Source organism: Boleophthalmus pectinirostris, unplaced genomic scaffold, assembly GCF_026225935.1.
Source record: "Boleophthalmus pectinirostris isolate CB_2022bp ecotype Guang Dong unplaced genomic scaffold, ASM2622593v1 HiC_scaffold_14, whole genome shotgun sequence".
In the NCBI taxonomy this organism is placed as follows: domain Eukaryota; kingdom Metazoa; phylum Chordata; class Actinopteri; order Gobiiformes; family Gobiidae; genus Boleophthalmus; species Boleophthalmus pectinirostris.
This window is the reverse complement of record NW_026571047.1, coordinates 34,566,020-34,587,201: the sequence shown is the minus strand read 5'-3', so window position 1 is coordinate 34,587,201 and position 21,182 is coordinate 34,566,020. Positions and strand designations below refer to the sequence as shown.

Genomic DNA, 21,182 nt, shown 5'->3' with positions numbered 1-21,182 from the left:
CATACATACATACACACATATATATATACTCATATACATACACATACATATATACACATACATATATACATACAAGTATAAGTATCAGTGAGTCAGTCTCATCTAAAACTCCTAAACAGAACCACAAACATTCAGACTGACCATAGGATCATGTAAATGTGATGTTTAAAGCCTTTTTGTGTTTGTCAAACTTCTACTTAAAACTAGAGTGACCAAATAAAAAAATAAAAAAAATAAAAACAAAACTGGGACATCTCTGGTTTGTAGTGGTTGGTAAAAACAACATTGTGAAATGTGTATGATTAAAGAAAATTATGCACTGTACATGTACATGTAATCTGTTACTCCCCAACACTGGTCACCAGTGTCTCTGCCCTGTCCCTCCCCGCCTGCAGGTGTCCCTCCCCGCCTGCAGGTGTCCCTCCCCGCCTGCAGGTGTCCCTCCCCGCCTGCAGGTGTCCTCTCGTGTCCCGCTCCGCTCTCACTTCCGCCGCCTCAGTCAGCGCTTGTTGTGTGAGTCGCGGCTCCGACAGAAACACTCGCTCCGCTGTTTGTCCCGACACGACCCGGTTCGGCCCGATGGAGCTGTAGAGCCGGTCCTGCCCTGTGTCCCCGCGGTTCAGCGCCTCCCTGCGGCCGTCGAAGCGCCTCTGTGAGCCGGACGCGCAGTTTGGGGCCTTGTTTGTAGCGCGCTGGCTTCGGACGCGCTCGGCTCGGTTCGGTTTGGTTCGGATAAAGTCGGTAATTGTCCAGGCCCGGTTGGGAATCGGGGTTTATTCGGACCGGTTCTTTAATGCACCAAGTAAGAGTCCACTTCCCTGTTTCTAAATGTGCAGTTTTATTAAAAACGGCGCTTTTTTTGTCTGTGTTTTGCGCGTCTCTTTGAGCGGAGCCTGGTGCTAGTTATTGTTAGCATTTAGCTCATTTTGCTACAGCGCTAATGCTAACTGCTAAAACTTCTGTATTTACGTCCTGAAAATGTTTAATTTGACTTTATAATCAGCATATCCCGGCTTAAATCAACGTTTAAGTTGTTATTTATTTCTAAACCATGTTCCGGCAGCAAACGGAGTGAGTTTTAAGAACTTATGAGCTTTAATTTGCGGCTAGTATTAGCAGAATCTCGTCAAAATGCATCCAAACAACTCAAAATGGGAGATTATTATCTGCTCTGTCTTTGTAAATATCTCTCCAGGCTTTTGGCGCGCTGGTAGAGGAAATGTAACATCATTGTTCTGTCACTTAAACGAGTATTTATTCACGTTTTTAGAGGATTTTGTGTTTTTAGTGTAACTTTTTTGCACATTTTTGTTGGTTTGTTATGATTTGCTGCGTGTGGTTTTCAAGGTTCAGGCCTAGTGGCTTGGGAACAAAAAGGCCTTCACCAAATTTAAACGTCTTAGAATCAAGAAAAATCTCAGTAAGAGCGTTTTTTAGGCAGATGGAGGATGAGATGATTTGGGAACCAGCTGGAAAGTCCCACTCAATTGTACCTTTTTTGAAACTAAATCAGTTCATCTATATACATAAAAAAAAACAATAAACCTCTTTTGTCATTATATGTTTTGTACATACGCAAGTTAAAATATATCTCAACACATTTGTTCATACATACCAAAAAAAAAAAAAAAAAGTGGTCTCAACTGTGCTGCAACTACTTGAGGATTTTATGTGACATGTTTCAGGGATGATTTTTGAACAAATTCTGTAGCTTTTCTTCCCAAATCTACTGTTACAGAAGCTCTAGGACATGGGAAACAAGAAAAAAATATTTAAAATATGATTTCACAGTAAACTTCTATGAGCAAATGAGGATTATGTTGATATTACAAACTGAAAAAATGTGTGTCGCTTTGGGGAGATCAGTAAAATGAGATAAACGAGGCCCCACGTTTGGTCTGGTTCATTCACATTTTATTTTATTACCATATAGAAGCTGATTTTCTCGCCAGCCTTAACATTCCCCCCTCTCCCGGGCACAGCAGGTACCCATGTGCCGCCCAAGAGAAGGGGGCGCCTGGAGGGAGGAGGGGGATGTTCAAGCCGAGAGAATGAGTTTCAAGCCCAGGGGACGTTCGAGCTGATGTGAGAGAGGACTTTCACCCCGGGGTGAACATAGCGCTATAGTAAAGTGACCCCCCCATAGGATTTAGACTCCTCTTACTTTTTTCTTTAGTCGTTTCTTATCTGATCATTATTTCTCATGTCATTATTATATTCACTTTCTTTTAAGGTATTTGAAGGAATGTTTTGATGGAGAATGACTTGGTATTTTGTGTAAATATAATATATTGTTAAAATTGCATATACATAGAAATCCTGTCACTTTTTATATTGTATTTTACATCGTTCTGGTTTTTAGTTCGCTCTGTTCAGGTTATACTTAATCATAATGTCAATTTAGGCAATGGTTTGTAAGAATAATGACCTTGAATTTAGTCATGTTCTGTTATAATAGGAGGGTCCAAACTTTTTTCATCAAGGGTCACATTTCTAAACACAGATGAAGCAGAGGGCTGATCGAGGGTCGTAGACTGGTGCTCAGTACAGGGAATAATTGAAATATGTGCATGTTTAACACATTAGAATGAGCCATTAGTCTTTATTCACGCTAAGATCCTTAAAACCACACACTAAATATTCAATATTTGCTTTATCAAGGTAGATTTAAAAAAAACAACAACCTTGCAATAAAAAGTACATTTTTAATTTATGTAAGGTAATTTGGGCCAAGTCACCTGGAACCCTGAGGGCCAAGAAAAATTTGTCCGAGGGCCGCATTTGGCCCACGGGCCATAGTTTGGACATGCCTGTGTTATAATAAACATATTGGGGGTCAGATTACTATAGTCATAGGATTTTGACCTTTTTTATATATAATTGATTGTTGTCAATATTCAACTAACATGACTTCTTACTTTACATCATCAGAACTATAATAAACATATCGGGGGGTCAGATTACTGTAGTCACAGGTTTCCCCTGTTTAACTACTCAACTGATCTGCTCTGTCTATTTTAACAAGATTCCAAATCATTATACATCACTTTAATTACGTAACTCATTAATAACGACTTATCTCATTTTCAGTCAAATATGTTTAAACAACTAAGTCATTTTTAACATTCAAAAGTTATAATCGACATAAAAAATGCATCTGAGTTCTTCAAAAAACACTTTTAAATATGTCAATATGTTTTAATTTGCAGATATAGTATTAATATTCAAAGTTTTTCTGTAGAATTCAAGTTGTTTATTAATAAAATACAGATTTTCATAGGGGGTCAACAGACCAGTATAGGGGTCACTTCACCACGGGGTCAAAATCCTTCACCACACCGGTGTTTGATGAGTTATTTGGGTCATTACACGCTAAATCTCCAAACGCCTCCGCTCGACCATCTCAGATTTGACTGAAAAAAATTCTAGGAGGTTCACAAACTTTCCAACAAGAAAAGTCCCAAATTTTATCTCCCAATTCTTTATAGTTTTGTCATTAAAAAATATATTGTCAACTTCTCCCTGACAATATTTATGGTCGGTCTTTCAGATTTTCAAGGGTTAAAATTTGGCAAATGTCCTTGTAGAATCTGGACTTTTACACTTGTGCTGTTGGTCAGATCTGAGATGGTCGGCATTGGGGGCATTTGGAGATTTGGTGTTGAACCCTGGTCACAAAAAGACCTTCACCGAATTTAAATGTTTTTATCATGTAGAAAAGTCTCAGTAACAGTGTTTTTTAGGCACATGGAGGCTGAGATGAGTTATTTGACAAATGGGAGTTGTAGTTTTTCACCTGTCAACATCTCTGAGCCAAACTAGTAAACACAGACCTAACCTCACTGTATGTCCAGGGTTTGGAAATCCTGATGCAATGTTTGACTTTCTAATTCCTATTTTTCAACACCGGAATTAAGAAAACGCCTCTGAAATTCCCGTTTTAAAGTTTTGTTAGCAAACGCCGACATATTTAAGTTGTAAAAATGCCACAGTGCATTACAGTTACAAGATTTAACTGATTAGAATGGATAAAATGAGCTCTGAACTGCGGTAAAATCCTTTTGATTGTCAAGTTTGGCTCTAATCCCCTCATGATATGATACAATACTCAATATGCAGCTCCCGATACAATAATATGACTTGGCGATAGATGTGATAATCGATATATTCCACGTTATATTCTGAACAAAAACAAAAATAATAAAATTGTAGAGCTGTTATATATTACTTTAGTGAAATTTACCAAAAAATACTGTTATTGGGGATGGGATTAGATCTCGTGTGACCAAACTGTGGTGAGACGGTGCACACATGAGAAAAAAAAAAATCCCCCATGTTTTTACATTTGGATTCGATAAAAAGTTAAGTACCAGCGAGATTTTTTCAGTTTTTTGAGAAGCTGTAGTCACAAAAATTTGTGCTACAGCAAAAATGTTAAATACAGTAAAATCAAAAACGGTGAAGGCAATTACAAAATTTATTTACAATAAATGTAAAAATCTCGTTCTCGTAGATCCAGTCTCGAAAATTATATCTCGTTCTACTCCATAAATGTTATACAATGATACAGCAGCCAAATTTATCTCATCCCATCCAACTTTATTTGTAGAGCACATTTTATACACAGAACAGTTTCCAAAGTGCTTCACACAGCAACTTAAAAAAAATAAACAAACAAAAAAACAAGAGGAAACTAATAGAATCAATAAATAAAAAAATAATAAAATCAATGAACAAAAATAATAAAAGCAATACATAAAAAATAAAATTTATATAAAAAAAATAAAAAATTTAAATAATAATTAAAAAAAAATTAAATAAATAAAAATAAAACAAATAAAAAAAATAAAATCCAGAGGACCGCACAACTCATCCGGTATTAAAAGCCAGAGTTGGGTTCGGTCACGGAGAAGGTCCTGTCCTCCAGGCTTCAAGTCTCGTTTTAGGCACCACGAGCTGGAGCTGGACCTCAGACCTCAGAGCGTGCGGGGGTGTAAATCTGGATGAGGTCAGAGATGTAACATGGGGCCAGAACATTCAAAGCTTTAAAAACAAATAATAAAACCTTAAAATCAATTCTAAAATTAACAGGAAGCCAGTGCAGCGACGTAAGAACTGGGGTAATGCGATGGCACTTTTTGCTCCCCGTTAAAAGACGCGCAGCAGAATTCTGGACTAACTGCAAATGATGATTGATGATGATTTATCAAAACTGTATCACCAAAGTTAGTGTCATGTACGTCTGTAGTCGACTAAATATATTCTTTTAGGATTAAAGACCGAGATCAGTCCCTGTTTACCAATTTACAGTCCCAGTTTTGAGTCCAGTGTTCCCTGTCCCAGCGGATTTATCCAAAACCACTGATTTGTCCCAGTTTTACACAAGAAATGTCCCAGGTGTCTCTATTTTTGACCAGTCTCATCCTGCCAACAGTAAAGAGAAACATAAACTGACATTTGTTTTGGTAAAATACAGAAAAGCTGCTTAAAAACGACCAAAACACAAAGAAAATATTAGTCATGAATGAGCTCTGCATCACAGTTTTCCTTAATTATGCAATAATTTCACAAAAAAACAAGAACATGGGGATGTCACAGTTTTTTATTTTGAAATTCTGGTCACTGTACTCAAAACTCTTACACATTTGTAGGCACGTAACTATAACCGAAATATCGTGATTGTATCGTCAAAACTCTCACAATATATCGAATTACAAGTCTGTTTGCTTAAATTAATAATTATGGTGATTTTAATGTCTTTCTTCAATGAACTTGGTGCAGCAGTAGCTAAAAAACAGAAGGAACTACGTAGACCATGATCCTTTGCTGTGTCAGTGCAGACTACATGAAGAAATAACTGATATTAAGCACTTTTACATCGGAATTCTTCATATTATAACAGCACCAAAGACTTTTCACGACGTTTCCAAGGCTTTTATGAGGAAAAAGTAGCATATTCACAGTTTTGTAAGGATTTTTGGGATCATTACATCCTTACAGATCTCTGTGATAGATCAGAAAACTACTATTTATGCAGAAAAGTACAAAGAAATTTAATTATTTATATTATCTAAAGACAGACTCAACACTGAATCATGAGTTTAATCTGACTTTTTTACAGAGAAATACAAAAAATAGTAAAACTTCAGCTCACACACTTCTCCTTTCTGCTGTTGTTCCATAGAAATCTTCATTTAAATAAAATTATTGGTCAACTTATACTCATTTTGGTCAACTAAGACACCACTGACAGACTGAATCAACAAAACGCCCACAGTTCTGGAAGTGTTGTATTAATTTTTCAGTCCTGTTATGTCATGGTTAACTTCAGTGTTTTTGTTTCAGAGAATATGAGCCAGATGCCACAATGACCTCCAGATTCGGTAAAACCTACAGCCGTAAAGGAGGCGATGGCGCGTCCAAGTTCGACGAGGTTCTGTCCACCAAACGCGGGACCCTCAGCACCAAATGGGGAGACACCAAATACAAGGCCAAAGTGGCGTCGAAGCGCGGCGCCGGACCCAAGAACGAAGCCTGCGCCGAGGTCTGCAAGCGCCCGCGAGCCGGAGGAGACGACGATCCGTTCGGGTTCGACAGCGACGAGGAGTCCAAGCCCGTCTCGTCCAGAGTGAAGACGCCGGAGAAACAGGAGAAGCAGACGGGAGCGGGGGCCACGTCGCTTACGCCGAGCTGGGAGAGTGTCATGGGAATCTCGAACACGAACACGACCACGGCTACGTCATCGTGGGCAGACAGAGACAGAGGAGACCAGAGGATCAACAGCAGCTCTGCAAGTTTAGGTAAGAACTAAAAGTACCGTGTTTTCTAGACTATAAGGCCACGTTCAGACTCAAGTGACTCAAATCAGATTTTTTGGCCCCTTTGCTCCTGTATCTGATCTTTTAATGACAGTCTCAATGACAGTTTGTGTGTGTTTGTGTGTGTGTGTGTGTGTGTGTGTGTGTGTGTGTGTTTGTGTTTCTGTGTGTCTCAGGTAGGACTGGGTATCATTAAGAAGTTGTCGATACGATACATACCTCGATACACAGGCCACGATACGATACATATCTCGATACAGTGCACTTTCGATTCGATATGATATATTTCATATCGATTCGATACTGTTCAGTAAAAAATAAAGGCTAAATCGTGGCTGTGATACATGATTTGCAGGTCTTTGAAATGTGGGAAATAATTTTTGTTCCATGTTTCATACATGGTCTGTTTAAAATGTATGGAACTTTAGAACCAAAAATGGAACAGAAAAAAGGTCAACAGTTTCATAAACTAGAGTACATATGTATCTGTTCAATACATTTTTATATCAGATGCATTAACTTGAATTTTTGGCCTTGTTGTTTACTTCTGCTTGACCAGGACCATTTAAGTTGTAGGAGATTTTATATTTGTTATTTTCTTTTATATCTCATGTCAGGAGATGAATTTCCAAGACTTGAATGTGTTTTTCCCTGTGCACTGCTGCCTCTGTTCTACTGGCTCTTCGACCTCGTCCACTGTGTGACTGACGCCGCCAACGTGAACATGACGTTTACATCGCTCTTACTGCCGCGTTCTGTGTTGGTTTCCGGCAATGAGTGGAATTACGGAAATAAAAATAAATAAATAAATAAATGGGATGTAGCACAAAATGTGAAAACAGGAAAATACCGCCTCGTAATCCATTTATTTCAGCAAAGTAACTGTAATCCAATTACCACTCACTGAAACAGTAACTGTAACCGAATACAGTTACTCAATTTGTACTTTGATTACCGTATTTTCCGGGCTATTAGACGCACTCTGAAGCCTCCAATCCCATCAAAAAGTGACCACGCGCTGCAATCCAGAGCTCCCCATACATGAATCCACTCAGGTGTCCCAGCACGACTTCAGTAAACTACAAACACACACCACCCACGGAACACACACACAGAACACACACACACACACAACACACACACACAGAACACACACACACAGAACACACACAGAACACACAAACACACACAGAACACACACACACACAGAACACACCACACAGGAACACACAAACACACACACACAGAACACACACACACAGAACACACACACAGAACACACACAGAACACACACACAACACACAAACACACAAAAACACACACAACACACAGAACACACACACACACACACACACACAAACACACAGAACACAACACAGAACACACACAGAACACACAAACACACACACAGAACACACACAGAACACACACAGACACACACAGAACACACACAACACACAACACACACAAACACACACAACACACACAGAACACACAAACACACACAGAACACACACAACACACACAGAACACACAAACACACACAGAACACACAAACACACACAGAACACACAAACACACACAGAACACACAAACACACACAGAACACACAAACACACACACACACACAGAACACACACAGAACACACAAACACACACAGAACACACAGAACACACACAGAACACACAAACCCACACAGAACACACAAACACACACACACACACAAACACACAAACACACACACACAACACACAAAACACACACAGAACACACAAAACACACACAGAACACACAACACACACACACAAAACACACACAGAACACACACAACACACACAGAACACACACACACAGAACACACACAACACACACACACACAGAACACACAAACACACACAGAACACACACAACACACACACACACAGAACACACACAGAACACACACACACAAACACACACAGAACACACAAAACACACACACAGAACACACACACACAGAACACACACAGAACACACACACACACACACACAGACACACACAGAACACACACAGAACACACACAACACACACAGAACACACAAACACCACACAGAACACACAAACACACACAGAACACACACACACACACACAGAACACACACACACAGAACACACACACAGAACACACAAACACACACACACACACAGAACACACACACACAGAACACACACAGAACACACACACACAGAACACACACACACACACAGAACACACACACACACACAGAACACACAGAACACACACACACAGAACACACAAACACACACACAGAACACACACACAACACACACAGACACACACAGAACACACACACACACACACAGAACACAGAACACACAGAACACACACAGAACACACACAGAACACACACAGAACACACACAGAACACACAAACCCACACAGAACACACAAACACACACAGAACACACAAACACACAAACACACACAGACACACACACACAGAACACACACAGAACACACACAGAACACACAAACCCACACAGAACACACACAAACCACACAGAACACACACAACACACACAGAACACACAAACACACACAAACACACACAGAACACACAAACACACAGAACACACACACACACACACAAACACACACAGAACACACAAACCCACACAGAACACACACAACACACACACACACACACAGAACACACAAACACACAGAACACACACAGAACACACAAACACACACAGAACACACACAGAACACACAAACACACACAGAACACACAAACACACACGGAGCAGACAGCGGCCGCACAACGAAACACACCCACAGACACTCATCACTCCACGCCGACGAGGAACGGAACGGAGGAACAAACCGAAAAAAGCGAGTGCAATGTGCCACGTAGACGCAAGGCAAGTTTATTTTCGTACACAAAGTAATTCAAAGTGCTTTACAGAATAAGAAATACTTTAAAATCATAATAAAAACAGATTAACAACTGAGTCACTGCGAACACGCCGACAATCCGTTGGTCCCAGACACACCCTCCCTACACGCCACAACTGAACACACCCAGAGTCACCGTGAACAAACAAACAAAACCACTCACACATCACACTGTTGGGTTTCATTTAAAGTCCCACGCTGTTTATTCGTGAAAAAAGTTCGAGAATAGTTAATTTAATGACAGTGTCGAGGGTTGGGTATCAATAAGAAGATGCCAATACGATACATACCTCGATACACAGGCCTCGATACGATACATATTTCGATACAGTGAACTTACGATTCGATACGATATGTTTCAAATTGATTCGATACCGTTCAATAAAAATAAAGGCTAAATCGTGGCTGTGACACTAAAAGTCTTAGTTAAACCACTTCTTCTTGTGCAAAGTGAATATGAAACAAAAACATTTGAATCCTCTAAAACTGTGAAAATGTCAAATGTGTCGCATGCATTGCAAAAAATTTAATCTAGCCAAGTTAAGATGACTTGAATTGAGAAAGTTTTGTCGTGATTTGAGTAAATTCCACTTGACAAGTTAAATTATCCATCAGCGGAACACGATTTTTTTGTTCTTAAAATATGAAAAACAACAACCCTTAAAATAAAAAATCGAATGTCGCTTGAACTTAGAAAAACTGGTAGAGTCGACTCAGATAAAGTCAAATGTTCTTATTTTTCATTTTAACGAACCTTTTTGCCGTGTGAATGAGTTTCCTTCCACTAAACAAACAACAAAACTGTAGCTGTAACAAAATACTTTAGTAAAATACACGAAAAATACTCGATACGCGATATATTGATACAGCAGCCCACGATATCGGTACTGTATCATTACATTAAACGATACGATATAACGATATTTCAATATTTTTGCACACCCCTACTGATCACCGCAGGACTCTGTTGTAGAGCTGATAAACATTTGTTATTTACGTTTTAATAATAAGATTCTGATCAAAGTTCACATTTTAAACACTGACAGAGTGAAATCTGAAGTGACACAAACACGAGGATCACATTTCAGAACCTGTTCAGATCTAAACCGCAGGGTTCAACGCTTTGATGCAAAACAGATCAGGAGATTTTGTGATTTGCCAATCGCATCCATTCAAGTTTTGAGTGTGATTTGATTGTGGTTAACCTTGCAGTTTTTTTGTAGAGCTCTCGAGTGAAGAGAAGGTCAGACCAGAGGAAACAGGAAGTGGCATCTTCATAAAAACAAAGACGTGGTTAGGGTCTTTTTTTTTTTTTTTTTTTTCATCAAATGTTCAGGGGTGTTTTTGAAAAGGTTCCACTGCAGTTTCAGATCTGACTCATTTTACCAAATCAGGACTGAGCACGTTTGGAAAAATATCAAATGTACTTTTTCTGAAGAACTCTGTGGTTATATTTGCAATTTATGTTTTAACTTTTTAAACATGTTTAAAAGGAGTGTTAATATTTGAGAGAGACTGAAATCTGAACTGCTTAATACAAGACCCCCACGCTAGAGCCGGGCCATATGGAGCAAAATATATATCTGCTTAGATTTTGTTACATCTCGATATACAATAATATACCTCGATTTGTGTACAGGAAAAATAACCCCCTAAAACTACTACAAAAACAAATACGTCAAATTCCACAAGGTCTTTTTTTATTTAAGTACAAGAGGTCAACGGTTCATGTAGGAACAAAAAGCTTCTGCCACATTTAAGGTGACCACAAATTCTTAAAAACAATTATTCAAATGTTTTAAATGGATTCTAAAATGTACAGGGAGCCAGTGCAGGGATTAAGAACAGGCGTCTGAGGCGGGCCTGGTCAGTGCAGCTCACAGAGACGTACGGTCATCGAGCCTCGAGGTCACAAATACATGAACGACGTTTTTAAAGTGCAGCCCTGGGATGTTTGATTGTGGACTGGACCGAGGACTGAACCTGGACTGGACCGAGGACTGGACCGAGGACTGGACCGAGGACTGGACCGAGAACTGGACCGAGGACTGGACCGAGGACTGGACCGAGGACTGGACCGAGGACTGGACCGAGTATTGGACTGGACCGAGGACTGAATGGAGGACTGAACGGAGGACTGGACTGAGGACTGAACCGAGGACTGGACCCAGGACTGAGCCGAGGACTGGACCGAGGACTGTACCAGGACTAGGACTTGTGATCTAATTCCTCCCCTGAGAGAACCCTGAGCCCGTGGAGCAGGGTGTCCTGTCCTCAAAGCTCGATATTTAGTTCCTTTTCAAAGCCGTTAGTCCCGACGCTAGGGATGGGCGATATCTCGATATTTTAAATATATCGAGATATTTAAAATATATCGAGATATTTTTTTAACTCGATATGAATTCTGACGTATCGTATATATCGATATAAAGCTTATATTCAATTCTGATTTCGCCGCTTTGCTTGTTTTCTCTGTCGTCGCCTCCCTGATTTCATTCGCTCGTGTCTCATTCACTCGTCACTGTCGCTGTGAGTGTGAAAGTTGTTGCCAGTGAGAAGCTTCTAGCGCCACAGAACTTTTCCACCATTTACAGACAAAACCACCAGCAGCAGCAGCAGCACATCCTCATGTTCCACCTTTAGTCCAAAAGAAGTTGAACCGCAGGAGCGGCACGTGGAGTGAACTGTTTATGCAAATGAGCCATGCACTTTTTAAGTTTCAAAACAAAACAAAAAAAATTTGAAAAGATTAAAAGATTTTAATTAATAATCTGTTGCAGTGTACCTTGTACAATAGTGTTGTTGGGTTTGATCTGCAGTGGATTGTGGGAAACCTCAGATCCTGACGCTGGATAAGAACATGGATCTGTTGAAATAAGAACATCCTGAGCTGCTTCTGCTGAAGGAGCTCATGGTTATGATTATGGTTCTGGAGTTAATGCAAAGATGAGCTTGTGTTGAGTTGTTTTATTTATGAATGAAAAGAATGAAATATGTATTATATTTTTTTTGATTTTACAGTTAAATTATTATTTATGTAATTAGGGTTTTTTGTAATCTTAAATGTTCTATATGAACTGCTGACCTCTTACACTTACACAAAAAAAGACATTGTGGAATTTGGCAGATTTGTTTTTGCAGTTTACAGTTTTAGTTGGTTATTTTTCCTGTACAGATATCGAGATATATATCGTATATCGAGATATAGCGAAATATATCCAGATATATTTTTTGATCCATATCGCCCAGCCCTAACGGACCCTGTTTTTAATCACACTGTCTCTGTTTTCAGGGAAGCCTCAGTGGTCGTACCCGTCCTCGTACCCGTCCTCGTACCCGTCCTCGTACCCGTCCTCGGACCCTCAGCTCAGTTACTCGTGGTACCAGAACGCGTCCGAGAGCGACCGCAAACCTTTGGCTCAAACTACCACTTTAAAAACGGGCCCCAAAGCTGACCCCGCCTCCTCCTCCGCCCCCGACCAATGGGACGCCATCTTCGGACTGCGCCCGCCCTCCCCCTCGGCCAATCAGGAGCCGCGGCACACCACCCCTTCCCTGTGGGCGTCGACGGGTTACGAGAAACCGCCGTCGCCGCCGCAGACCCTCACCTCGGACAGTTCGGAGTATTCGTCCACGCTGGTCAGAAACACGGTGTGCCGGACTTACAGGAGACCCGTTAAAAACAAAGACACTAACGACTCTGTGTTTGAGACGCTTAAAAGTGAAAGTGAAAGTAAAACGGTGGGCGCGGGGGGCAGGGGGCGGGACTACACCGTGCTGCATCCTTCCTCTATGTCGGCGTGTAACGTGACCATTCAGGAGCGGACCACAGAGACGGCGCCCCCTGCAGGCGTCGCGGGCGACACGGGCGACGTGCCGTGGAGGAAGAAGACGGAACACAACTCCAGGTGAGACGACGAGCAGGTGGAGAGGCCCAAAGCATGCTGGGTAAACGAAACCACGCAGCACCGCAGATACGGATCATTATCCACGCAAAACATCCTGTCGACTTTTGTTTAGAGATTTAAAACAGAATTTACCCAATCAACAATGAAAACATGAACTATGTAAAAAGTTTAGAGTTTAAACGTGAGAATACACAGTTTAAACGTGAGAATACACAGAGTTTAGAGTTTAAACGTGAGAATACACAGAGTTTAGAGTTTAAACGTGAGAAAACACAGAGATTAGAGTTTAAATGTGAGAATACACAGAATGATCGAGTAAACCTGAGGGAAGTTCAGGAGCAGACACCAGAGAAAAGAATCAAATTCTGTTGGTCTCAGTGAGGAGTTTAGATGCTCTCTCCTTGGTGTGTCGCTGTGTCTCCTCTGTGGGCGGGACTTCCTCACCCGTTTCCCGCAGATTGGAGGAGAGGAATCAAGGAGAAGGAAGCGAGGAAACAGAACTGAGCCGCGGCCGGTGCCTCCTCCAGCTGCTGCTCTTTTACTTTCCCTGAGTCACTCTTTTTCTCTGGTCCAGGTTCGGGGCTCCTCAGTCCAAACAGAAGCAGAGCAGGTCGGACTTGTTCGGGTTCGAGGACGACTCGGGTCAGAACCAGAACAGCTCCTCCCCCTCCGACGGCCCCGCCCCCTCAGACGGAGCGTCCAATTACAAAATCAAATACTTCGGCTTCGACGACATGAGCGACAGCGACGGAGAGGAAGGGGGCGCCAAAGAGCGGAGGAAAGCCAAGCGCAAGATGAGACCAAACATGGAGGAAGAGGAGATGCAAGAGGAGGTAAAGTCCTGCTCTAGACCTGGTTTAGTCCTGGTTCAGTCCTGGTTTAGTCCTGGTTTGGTCCTGCTCTAGAGCTGGTTTAGTCCTGGTTTGGTCTTTGTTTAATCCTGTTTTTAGTCCTGTTTTAAATCCTAGTTTAGTCTTGGTTTAGTCCTGATTTAATCCTGATTAAGTCCTGGTTTAGTCCTGGTTTGGTCTTTGTTTAATCCTGTTTTTAGTCCTGTTTTAAATCCTAGTTTAGTCTTGGTTTAGTCCTGATTTAATCCTGATTAAGTCCTGGTTTAGTCCTGGTTTAGTCCTGGTTTGGTCTTTGTTTAATCCTGTTTTTAGTCCTGTTTTAAATCCTAGTTTAGTCTTGGTTTAGTCCTGATTTAATCCTGATTAAGTCCTGGTTTAGTCCTGGTTTGGTCTTTGTTTAATCCTGTTTTTAGTCCTGTTTTAAATCCTAGTTTAGTCTTGGTTTAGTCCTGATTTAATCCTGATTAAGTCCTGGTTTAGTCCTGATTTACTCCTGGTTTAGTTTTGCTTTAGTCCTGGTTTAGTCCTTGTTCAGTCCTGGTTTAGTCCTTGTTCAGTCCTGGTTTAGTCCTGGTTCAGTCCTGGTTTAGTCCTGGTTCAGTCCTGGTTTAGTCCTGGTTCAGTCCTGGTTTAGTCCTGGTTTAGTCCTTGTTCAGTCCTGGTTTAGTCCTGGTTCTGTCCTGGTTTAGTCCTGGTTTAGTCCTGGTTTAGTCCTGGTTCGGTCCTGGTTCGGTCCTGGTTCTGTCCTGGTTCTGTCCTGGTTTAGTCCTGGTTTAGTCCTGGTTTAGTCCTGGTTCGGTCCTGGTTTGGTCCTGGTTTAGTCCTGGTTCAGTCCTGGTTCTGTCCTGGTTCAGTCCTGGTTTAGTCCTGGTTTAGTCCTGGTTCGGTCCTGGTTCAGTCCTGGTTTGTGTCGTACAGCCCTGTGAGGAGGTGGAGGAGGTGGAGGAGGTGGAGGACCCCTTCGACAGATTCGACCGTTTGGAGAGAATGGACAGATTTCAGACGAACGAGAAGAACGAGCGAGAGAAGAACGAGTGGACGAGAGAGAAACCAGCGGAGAACAAGAAGAACTCAGAACGACACAACAGTAACACACGAACAGGTGCGGAACATCTCCTCTGACCCTCTGAACATCTGACCCTCCCCTCTGATTCTCTGACCTTCTGAACTTTTCCTCCTCTGAACTTCTGCTCCTCTGACCCTCTCCTCTGCTCCTCTGCTGATCTAACCCTCTGAACTTCTCCTCCTGCTGACCTTCTCCTTTGCTCCTCTAACCCTTTGACCCTCTCCTCTGCTCCTCTGCTGATCTAACCCTCTGAACATCTCCTCCTGCTGACCTTCTCCTTTGCTCCTCTAACCCTTTGACCCTCTCCTCTGCTCCTCTGCTGATCTAACCCTCTGAACTTCTCCTCCTGCTGACCTTCTCCTCTGCTCCTCTAATCTTCTTGTCTGCTCCTCTGACCTCCTCGTCTGCTCCGTTCTCCCTCAGATGTGCTGGACTTCTCAGAGGAGGGCCTGAGGGTTCTGGCTGGAGCTCCGCGTCGAGCCCCTGCTCAGAGTAAAACCACAGAGAAGAACCCGGACTCTTTCAGGAGGATCTTCAGCGCCCACAAGAAGGTCAGAGGAGTCCGCCGTGTCTTTAGTCTGAGAGCGAAACGTGAAAGTGAGAGAAGCTCAGGCGCTGTCAGGATGTTTCTTTTATTTATTTGTGTGAAGAACATTAATCTACAAAAGTCCTAATGGTTGTGACTCATCCAGACTTAGACCTGGTTTACATTTTAGTCCTGATATAGTCCTGATTTAGTCCTAAAATAGTCCTGATTTAGTCCTGTGAAAGAGTCCTGAAATAGTCTAGAATATAGTCCTGAAATAGTCCTAATTTAGTCCAGAATATAGTCCTGAAAGAGTCCTAATTTAGTCCTGAAACAGTCCTGATTTAGTTCTGAAATAGTCCTAATTAAGTCCTAAAATAGTCCTGTGAAAGAGTCCTGATTTAGTCCTGAAACAGTCCTGATTTAGTTCTGAAATAGTCCTGATTTAGTCCTGTGAAAGAGTCCTGAAATAGTCCAGAATATAGTCCTGAAATAGACCTAATTTAGTCCTGAAACAGTCCTGATTTAGTTCTGAAATAGTCCTGATTTAGTCCTGTGAAAGAGTCCTGAAATAGTCCAGAATATAGTCCTGAAATAGTCCTAATTTAGTCCTGATTTAGTCCTAAAATAGTCCTGATTTAGTCCTAAAAATAGTCCTGAAATAGTCCAGAATATCATCCTGATTTAGTCCTGAAATAGTCCTGATTTAGTCCTAAAATAGTCCTGATTTAGTCCTAAAAATAGTCCTGAAGTAGTCCTGAAATAGTCCAGATATAGTGATAAAGTCCTGATTTAATCCTGAAAATTATTCTGAAATAATCCCAAAATTGTCCTGAAAATGGTCCTGAAATAATCCTGCTTTAGTCCTGCTTTAGTCCTGAAGTAGTCCTGAAGTAGTGCAGATTTAGTCAGGATTTAGACCTGAAATAGTGTTTTCTTGTTTTACCTTAGGCTGAGAAAAAAAAAAACTGCAGAATTTTGAAAACAAGTGGAGCCAGATCGCGTCAGAAGAACGACCCAACGAGCAGAATTATTTTTAACAAGAATAAACGAGAAACATGATCCAGGACGAAATTCACTTACAAACACTTACTTCAGGATTAAGATTAATTCCAAATAATTTTCATTTGGAATTAAATGTTCACATGTTCTTTTTTAAAGCGGAATTCATTTTTATTCAGAATTAAATCTCTCATGTGAACGTGGCGACTTTGAGGCTCTTGTTGACGATCAGAAATGAAAATGATTCTTGTTTTGTTCAGAAATGGCCTCGTGTCGGTCGAATGCTCCTCACGCTTTTTATGATCAGACCTCATCTTTTCAACATTTGCCAAAACTGCAGGAAGTGCCCAAAGTGTAAAAACATGCCAAACAAACCCCACGCCCGCCCACGCCGCCCCCTCGCCCGCCCACGCCGCCCCCTGCTGGCTGGCTGAGACGTGCCCCTGCTCTTACCCCCCGAGTGGGCTCCGTTTGAACCTCTGAGGCGTCAGGTGGGACCAGATTTGGCTCAGGTCTCGTTTATTTTCGCTCATCTCCAGAATCCCCCTTTTGTCTCAGACGGTCCCCGAGCGAGTCCGGCTTTTGTTTTAAAGCCGCGAGCGGTAAGTCGGGTTTAAAAATCGAGCCAAGATCAAATGAGGCGACAGGCCAGGGTTTGCTCTCTCTAATACTGGTTTAGTCCTGGTTTGGTCCTGGTTTAGACCTGGTTTTTAGTCCTGGTTTTGTCCTGGTTCAGTCATGATTTTGTCTTGATTTTGTCTTGATTTGGTCTTGATTTGGTCCTAGTTTGGCCCTGGTTTAATCCTGTTTTGGTTTGGGCTTAATTTGGTCCTAGTTTGGCCCTGGTTTAATCCTGGTTTGGTTTGGGCTTAATTTGAATCTGGTTTGGTTTTGGTTTGGTCCTGGGTCAGCCCTCTTTCAGTCCTGGTTTAATCTTGGTTTAGTCCCTGTTTGGCACCATTTCGAATGTGACGTTTATGTAAGCCTTAGTTTGGTTTAGTCCTGGTTAGGTCTTGGTTAGGTCCTGGTTAGGTCTTGGTTAGGTCCTGGTTAGGTCTTGGTTAGGTCTTGGTTAGATCTTGGTTAGGTCTTGGTTAGGTCTTGGTTAGGTCTTGGTTAGATCTTGGTTAGGTCCTGGTTAGGACCTGGTTCAGTCCTGTTTTTTCTTCTGGTTTACCTTGTTCCTCTTTGGTTTAGTCTTGGTTTGGTTGGTCCTGATTTGATTTGTGATCCTGTTGGTTCTTGCTGAGGTAGTCCAGATTTGGTCTTAAATTCTGGTCCTGGTTTAGTCCTAGTTTAGTCCTGGTTTTATCCTGGTTTAGTCCTGGTTCAGTCTTGGTTCAGTCCTGGTTCAATTCTGGTTTAAGTCTTGGTTTAGTCCTGGTTTAGTTCCTCTTTTGTCATGATTTTGTCTTGATTTGGTCCTGATTTAGCCTTTGTTTAGTCCTGGTTCAGTCCTGGTTTAGACCTGTTTTAGGCCTGGTTCAGTCTCGGTTCAATTCTGGTTTTATTTTGGTTTAGTTTGTGTTCACACTTGGTTTGAGCCCGATTTAATTCTGATGTGTAACTGTTTTGGTCCCATTCTGGTCCTGGTTAAGTCTTGGTCTAGTCCAGGTTTATTTCTGGGTTTAGTCCCGGTTTAGTCCCATTTTTAACACAAGTGTAAATGCAGCGTCAGTCCTGGTTTAGTCCTGGTTTAGTCCTGTTTTAGTTTAGACTCTAGTTTTTTACCCCATCACACTCGTTTATGTTTTTGCGGGGGTTTTTTTATTTATTTTTTTTACATTTTTATTCAAATTCCAGTCAAATGTTTTCTTCTTTTCGTGTTCCGTCTTCAAACCCGGCGCTCTGTTTTGGCAGCGACGGTGCCGTGTGTGGGCCGGGACCAGCAGTGGGCAGCACCGTCGTTGGCTCAGACTCGGACCTGTGGCGTGTGGCGTCAGGGTTTAATCAGGAAAAACAAAAGAGGAGGAGCGGGGTTTGGCAGGAGAGACGAGGACGCTCAGGGGGGGGGACGGCCAGACAAAAGAGCAATAATCTATGACACGGCGAGGAGTCCGAGCGCGCTGCCGAGGCCCCGGACGCCGAAAACTAAATGAAAAACCCCCGGCCTAATTCTCTCATGTCAGGACTTAAAGTATTTTTTTCATAAATGGCTCCGGAGATCAAAATAAGTCCAGTTTTTGAGTCAGAGAATCAGGAAGGGTGAGGTTGGCATGCTAGTTGTTGTCAGCTCTGGTGTCTGAGAGTTGTGAAAAGTACAGTTTGAAATGAATTAGTTCTGTTTTTTGTGTTTTAGTCTTAGTTCAGTCTTGGTTCAGTCTTGTTTCAGTTCTGGTTCAGTCCTGGTTCAGACTTGGTTCAGTCTTGGTTCAGTAGTGGTTCAGTCCTGATGTAGTGCTGGTTCAGTCCTGATGTAGTCCTGGTTCGGTCCTGGTTCAGTCCTGGTTCGGTTCTGGTTCAGTCCTGGTTCAGTCTTGGTTCAGTCTTGGTTCGTTCCTGGCTCAGTCTTGGTTTAGTCCTGGTTCAGTCCTGGTTCTCTGGCTCACGTTCCCCCAGTCGTGCTCGTACCACATTTGAGAAACCCTGGTTTAATGTGTGCATTTGTTTGTTTGTTTGTTTGTGTGTTTATTGTTTATATTTTGTGTGTTTTGTTCATGTGTGTGTTTATTGTTTATATTTTGTGTGTGTTTGTGTTCCAGTCTCCCACTAAAGCCGTGTACAACGCTCGACACTGGGCCGTGGACAGTGAAGAGGCTCCTCCCCCGGCGTTCCTCTGCAAACCCCCGTCTGCTCCGGTCAGTCCTGCTCTTCAACTCACACATCACACTCAAACTGATAATTACTGTATTTTTCGGACTATAAGTTGCACTTTTTTTCCATGATTTGGGTGTTTACTGTGACTTATACATTAAAACTTTCAGTCTGACAGCTGCGAGAGGTTCTGGTCTTGTGTGTGAGGATCTGGTACGACTGTTCCTCCTGTACCACTGTCACTTCACTCTACTGCGCATGTCTCCTGTAGAAAAAGCCGCTGTCTCACTGCAAATAGTGAAATATTCAGCCGAAAACGGTAATCGAGCAACAGAAAGAAAGTTTGGAGTGACTGAGAAACTTGAGAGGCACTGGCGGAAAGCGGGGATGGAGAACACGGCTTCATAGTAACCGGGCAGGTCCACGGTGAAACTTTCCTGAAGTCACTGGATGATGGACAAAGTCTGGACTTCAGTGACACTGAAACCACCTGTCGAGATTCAGAAAGACCAGAATAATTCTAACTGAACTGATGCTGAGTCTGACCACAGCAGACGTGGGACTAAGTCTTTGTTTTACAAGTGTCAAGTCTTTGACCTCAAGTCTGAGTCAAGTCCCAAGTCAAATACAGGCAAGTCCAAGTCACTGGGCCACAAGTCGAACTCAAGTCCAAGTCGTCTGCTTTGAGCTTCAAGTCATTTCAAGTCTTTAAACCAAAAAACTACCAAATATAGTTTAGATTTCTGCAGTTTATGTGAATTTTAAACTAAATTGTACTTTAAAAATCATAGTAAATGTATATATAAGTATTTAGAGAGTATATAAGAGTTGTAGAAATGAAAGTTTTTCCTTTTTAAACGTCTCGACAAGATCTTCGAGTGAATCATTACGGTCAGAACTGAAAGAATTCAGATTTGTAAAGTGCTTCTCAAATCACAGTTCCTCAAGTCCGAGTCAAGTCCCAGGTCAATGAGCTTCAAGTCCAGGTCGAGTCCCAAGTCTTAGTCCATTTTATCGAGTCAAGTCTCAAGACCTAAAAATAGTGACTCAAGTCATGACTCGAGTCCAAGTCACGACTCTGGACGACAGCGACACAGAAGAGTTTGCGTCGCTCTGTTTCCCTCCGGAGGTCGAGTTGTTCAGAAGTGACACGAGGATGAAGAACTTGAAGTGATTTAGTGATTTGGAGTGAGATGGAGAGTTTGTTCAACTTGTTCTGTTCTGTTGTTTCTAGTTTATCTGAAGAACTGTGAAATATGTGACAGTGTTAACAGTTTGTTCTTCTCTCTTCTGTT

At 41.9% G+C, this 21,182-nt stretch overlaps 1 protein-coding gene across 2 annotated transcripts in view; it reads left to right on the top strand.

Annotated features, from left to right (window-relative positions):
• The first annotated feature begins 477 nt into the window (after nt 1-477).
• Nucleotides 478-21,182, top strand: part of LOC110162909 (wings apart-like protein homolog) — a 42,342-nt gene continuing 21,637 nt past the window's right edge. Inside the window, exons 1-8 of one of the 2 annotated variants that reach the window (XM_055150620.1) lie at nt 478-802; nt 6,346-6,800; nt 13,073-13,101; nt 13,138-13,688; nt 14,263-14,521; nt 15,458-15,641; nt 16,029-16,156; nt 19,836-19,931. In XM_055150620.1, the coding sequence (XP_055006595.1) occupies nt 6,368-6,800; nt 13,073-13,101; nt 13,138-13,688; nt 14,263-14,521; nt 15,458-15,641; nt 16,029-16,156; nt 19,836-19,931 (1,680 nt within the window). In that variant the 5' untranslated portion in view covers nt 478-802; nt 6,346-6,367. Of the gene's footprint in view, nt 803-6,345; nt 6,801-13,072; nt 13,689-14,262; nt 14,522-15,457; nt 15,642-16,028; nt 16,157-19,835; nt 19,932-21,182 lie in introns of both variants that reach the window. The other variant, XM_055150619.1, reaches the window with a different exon arrangement.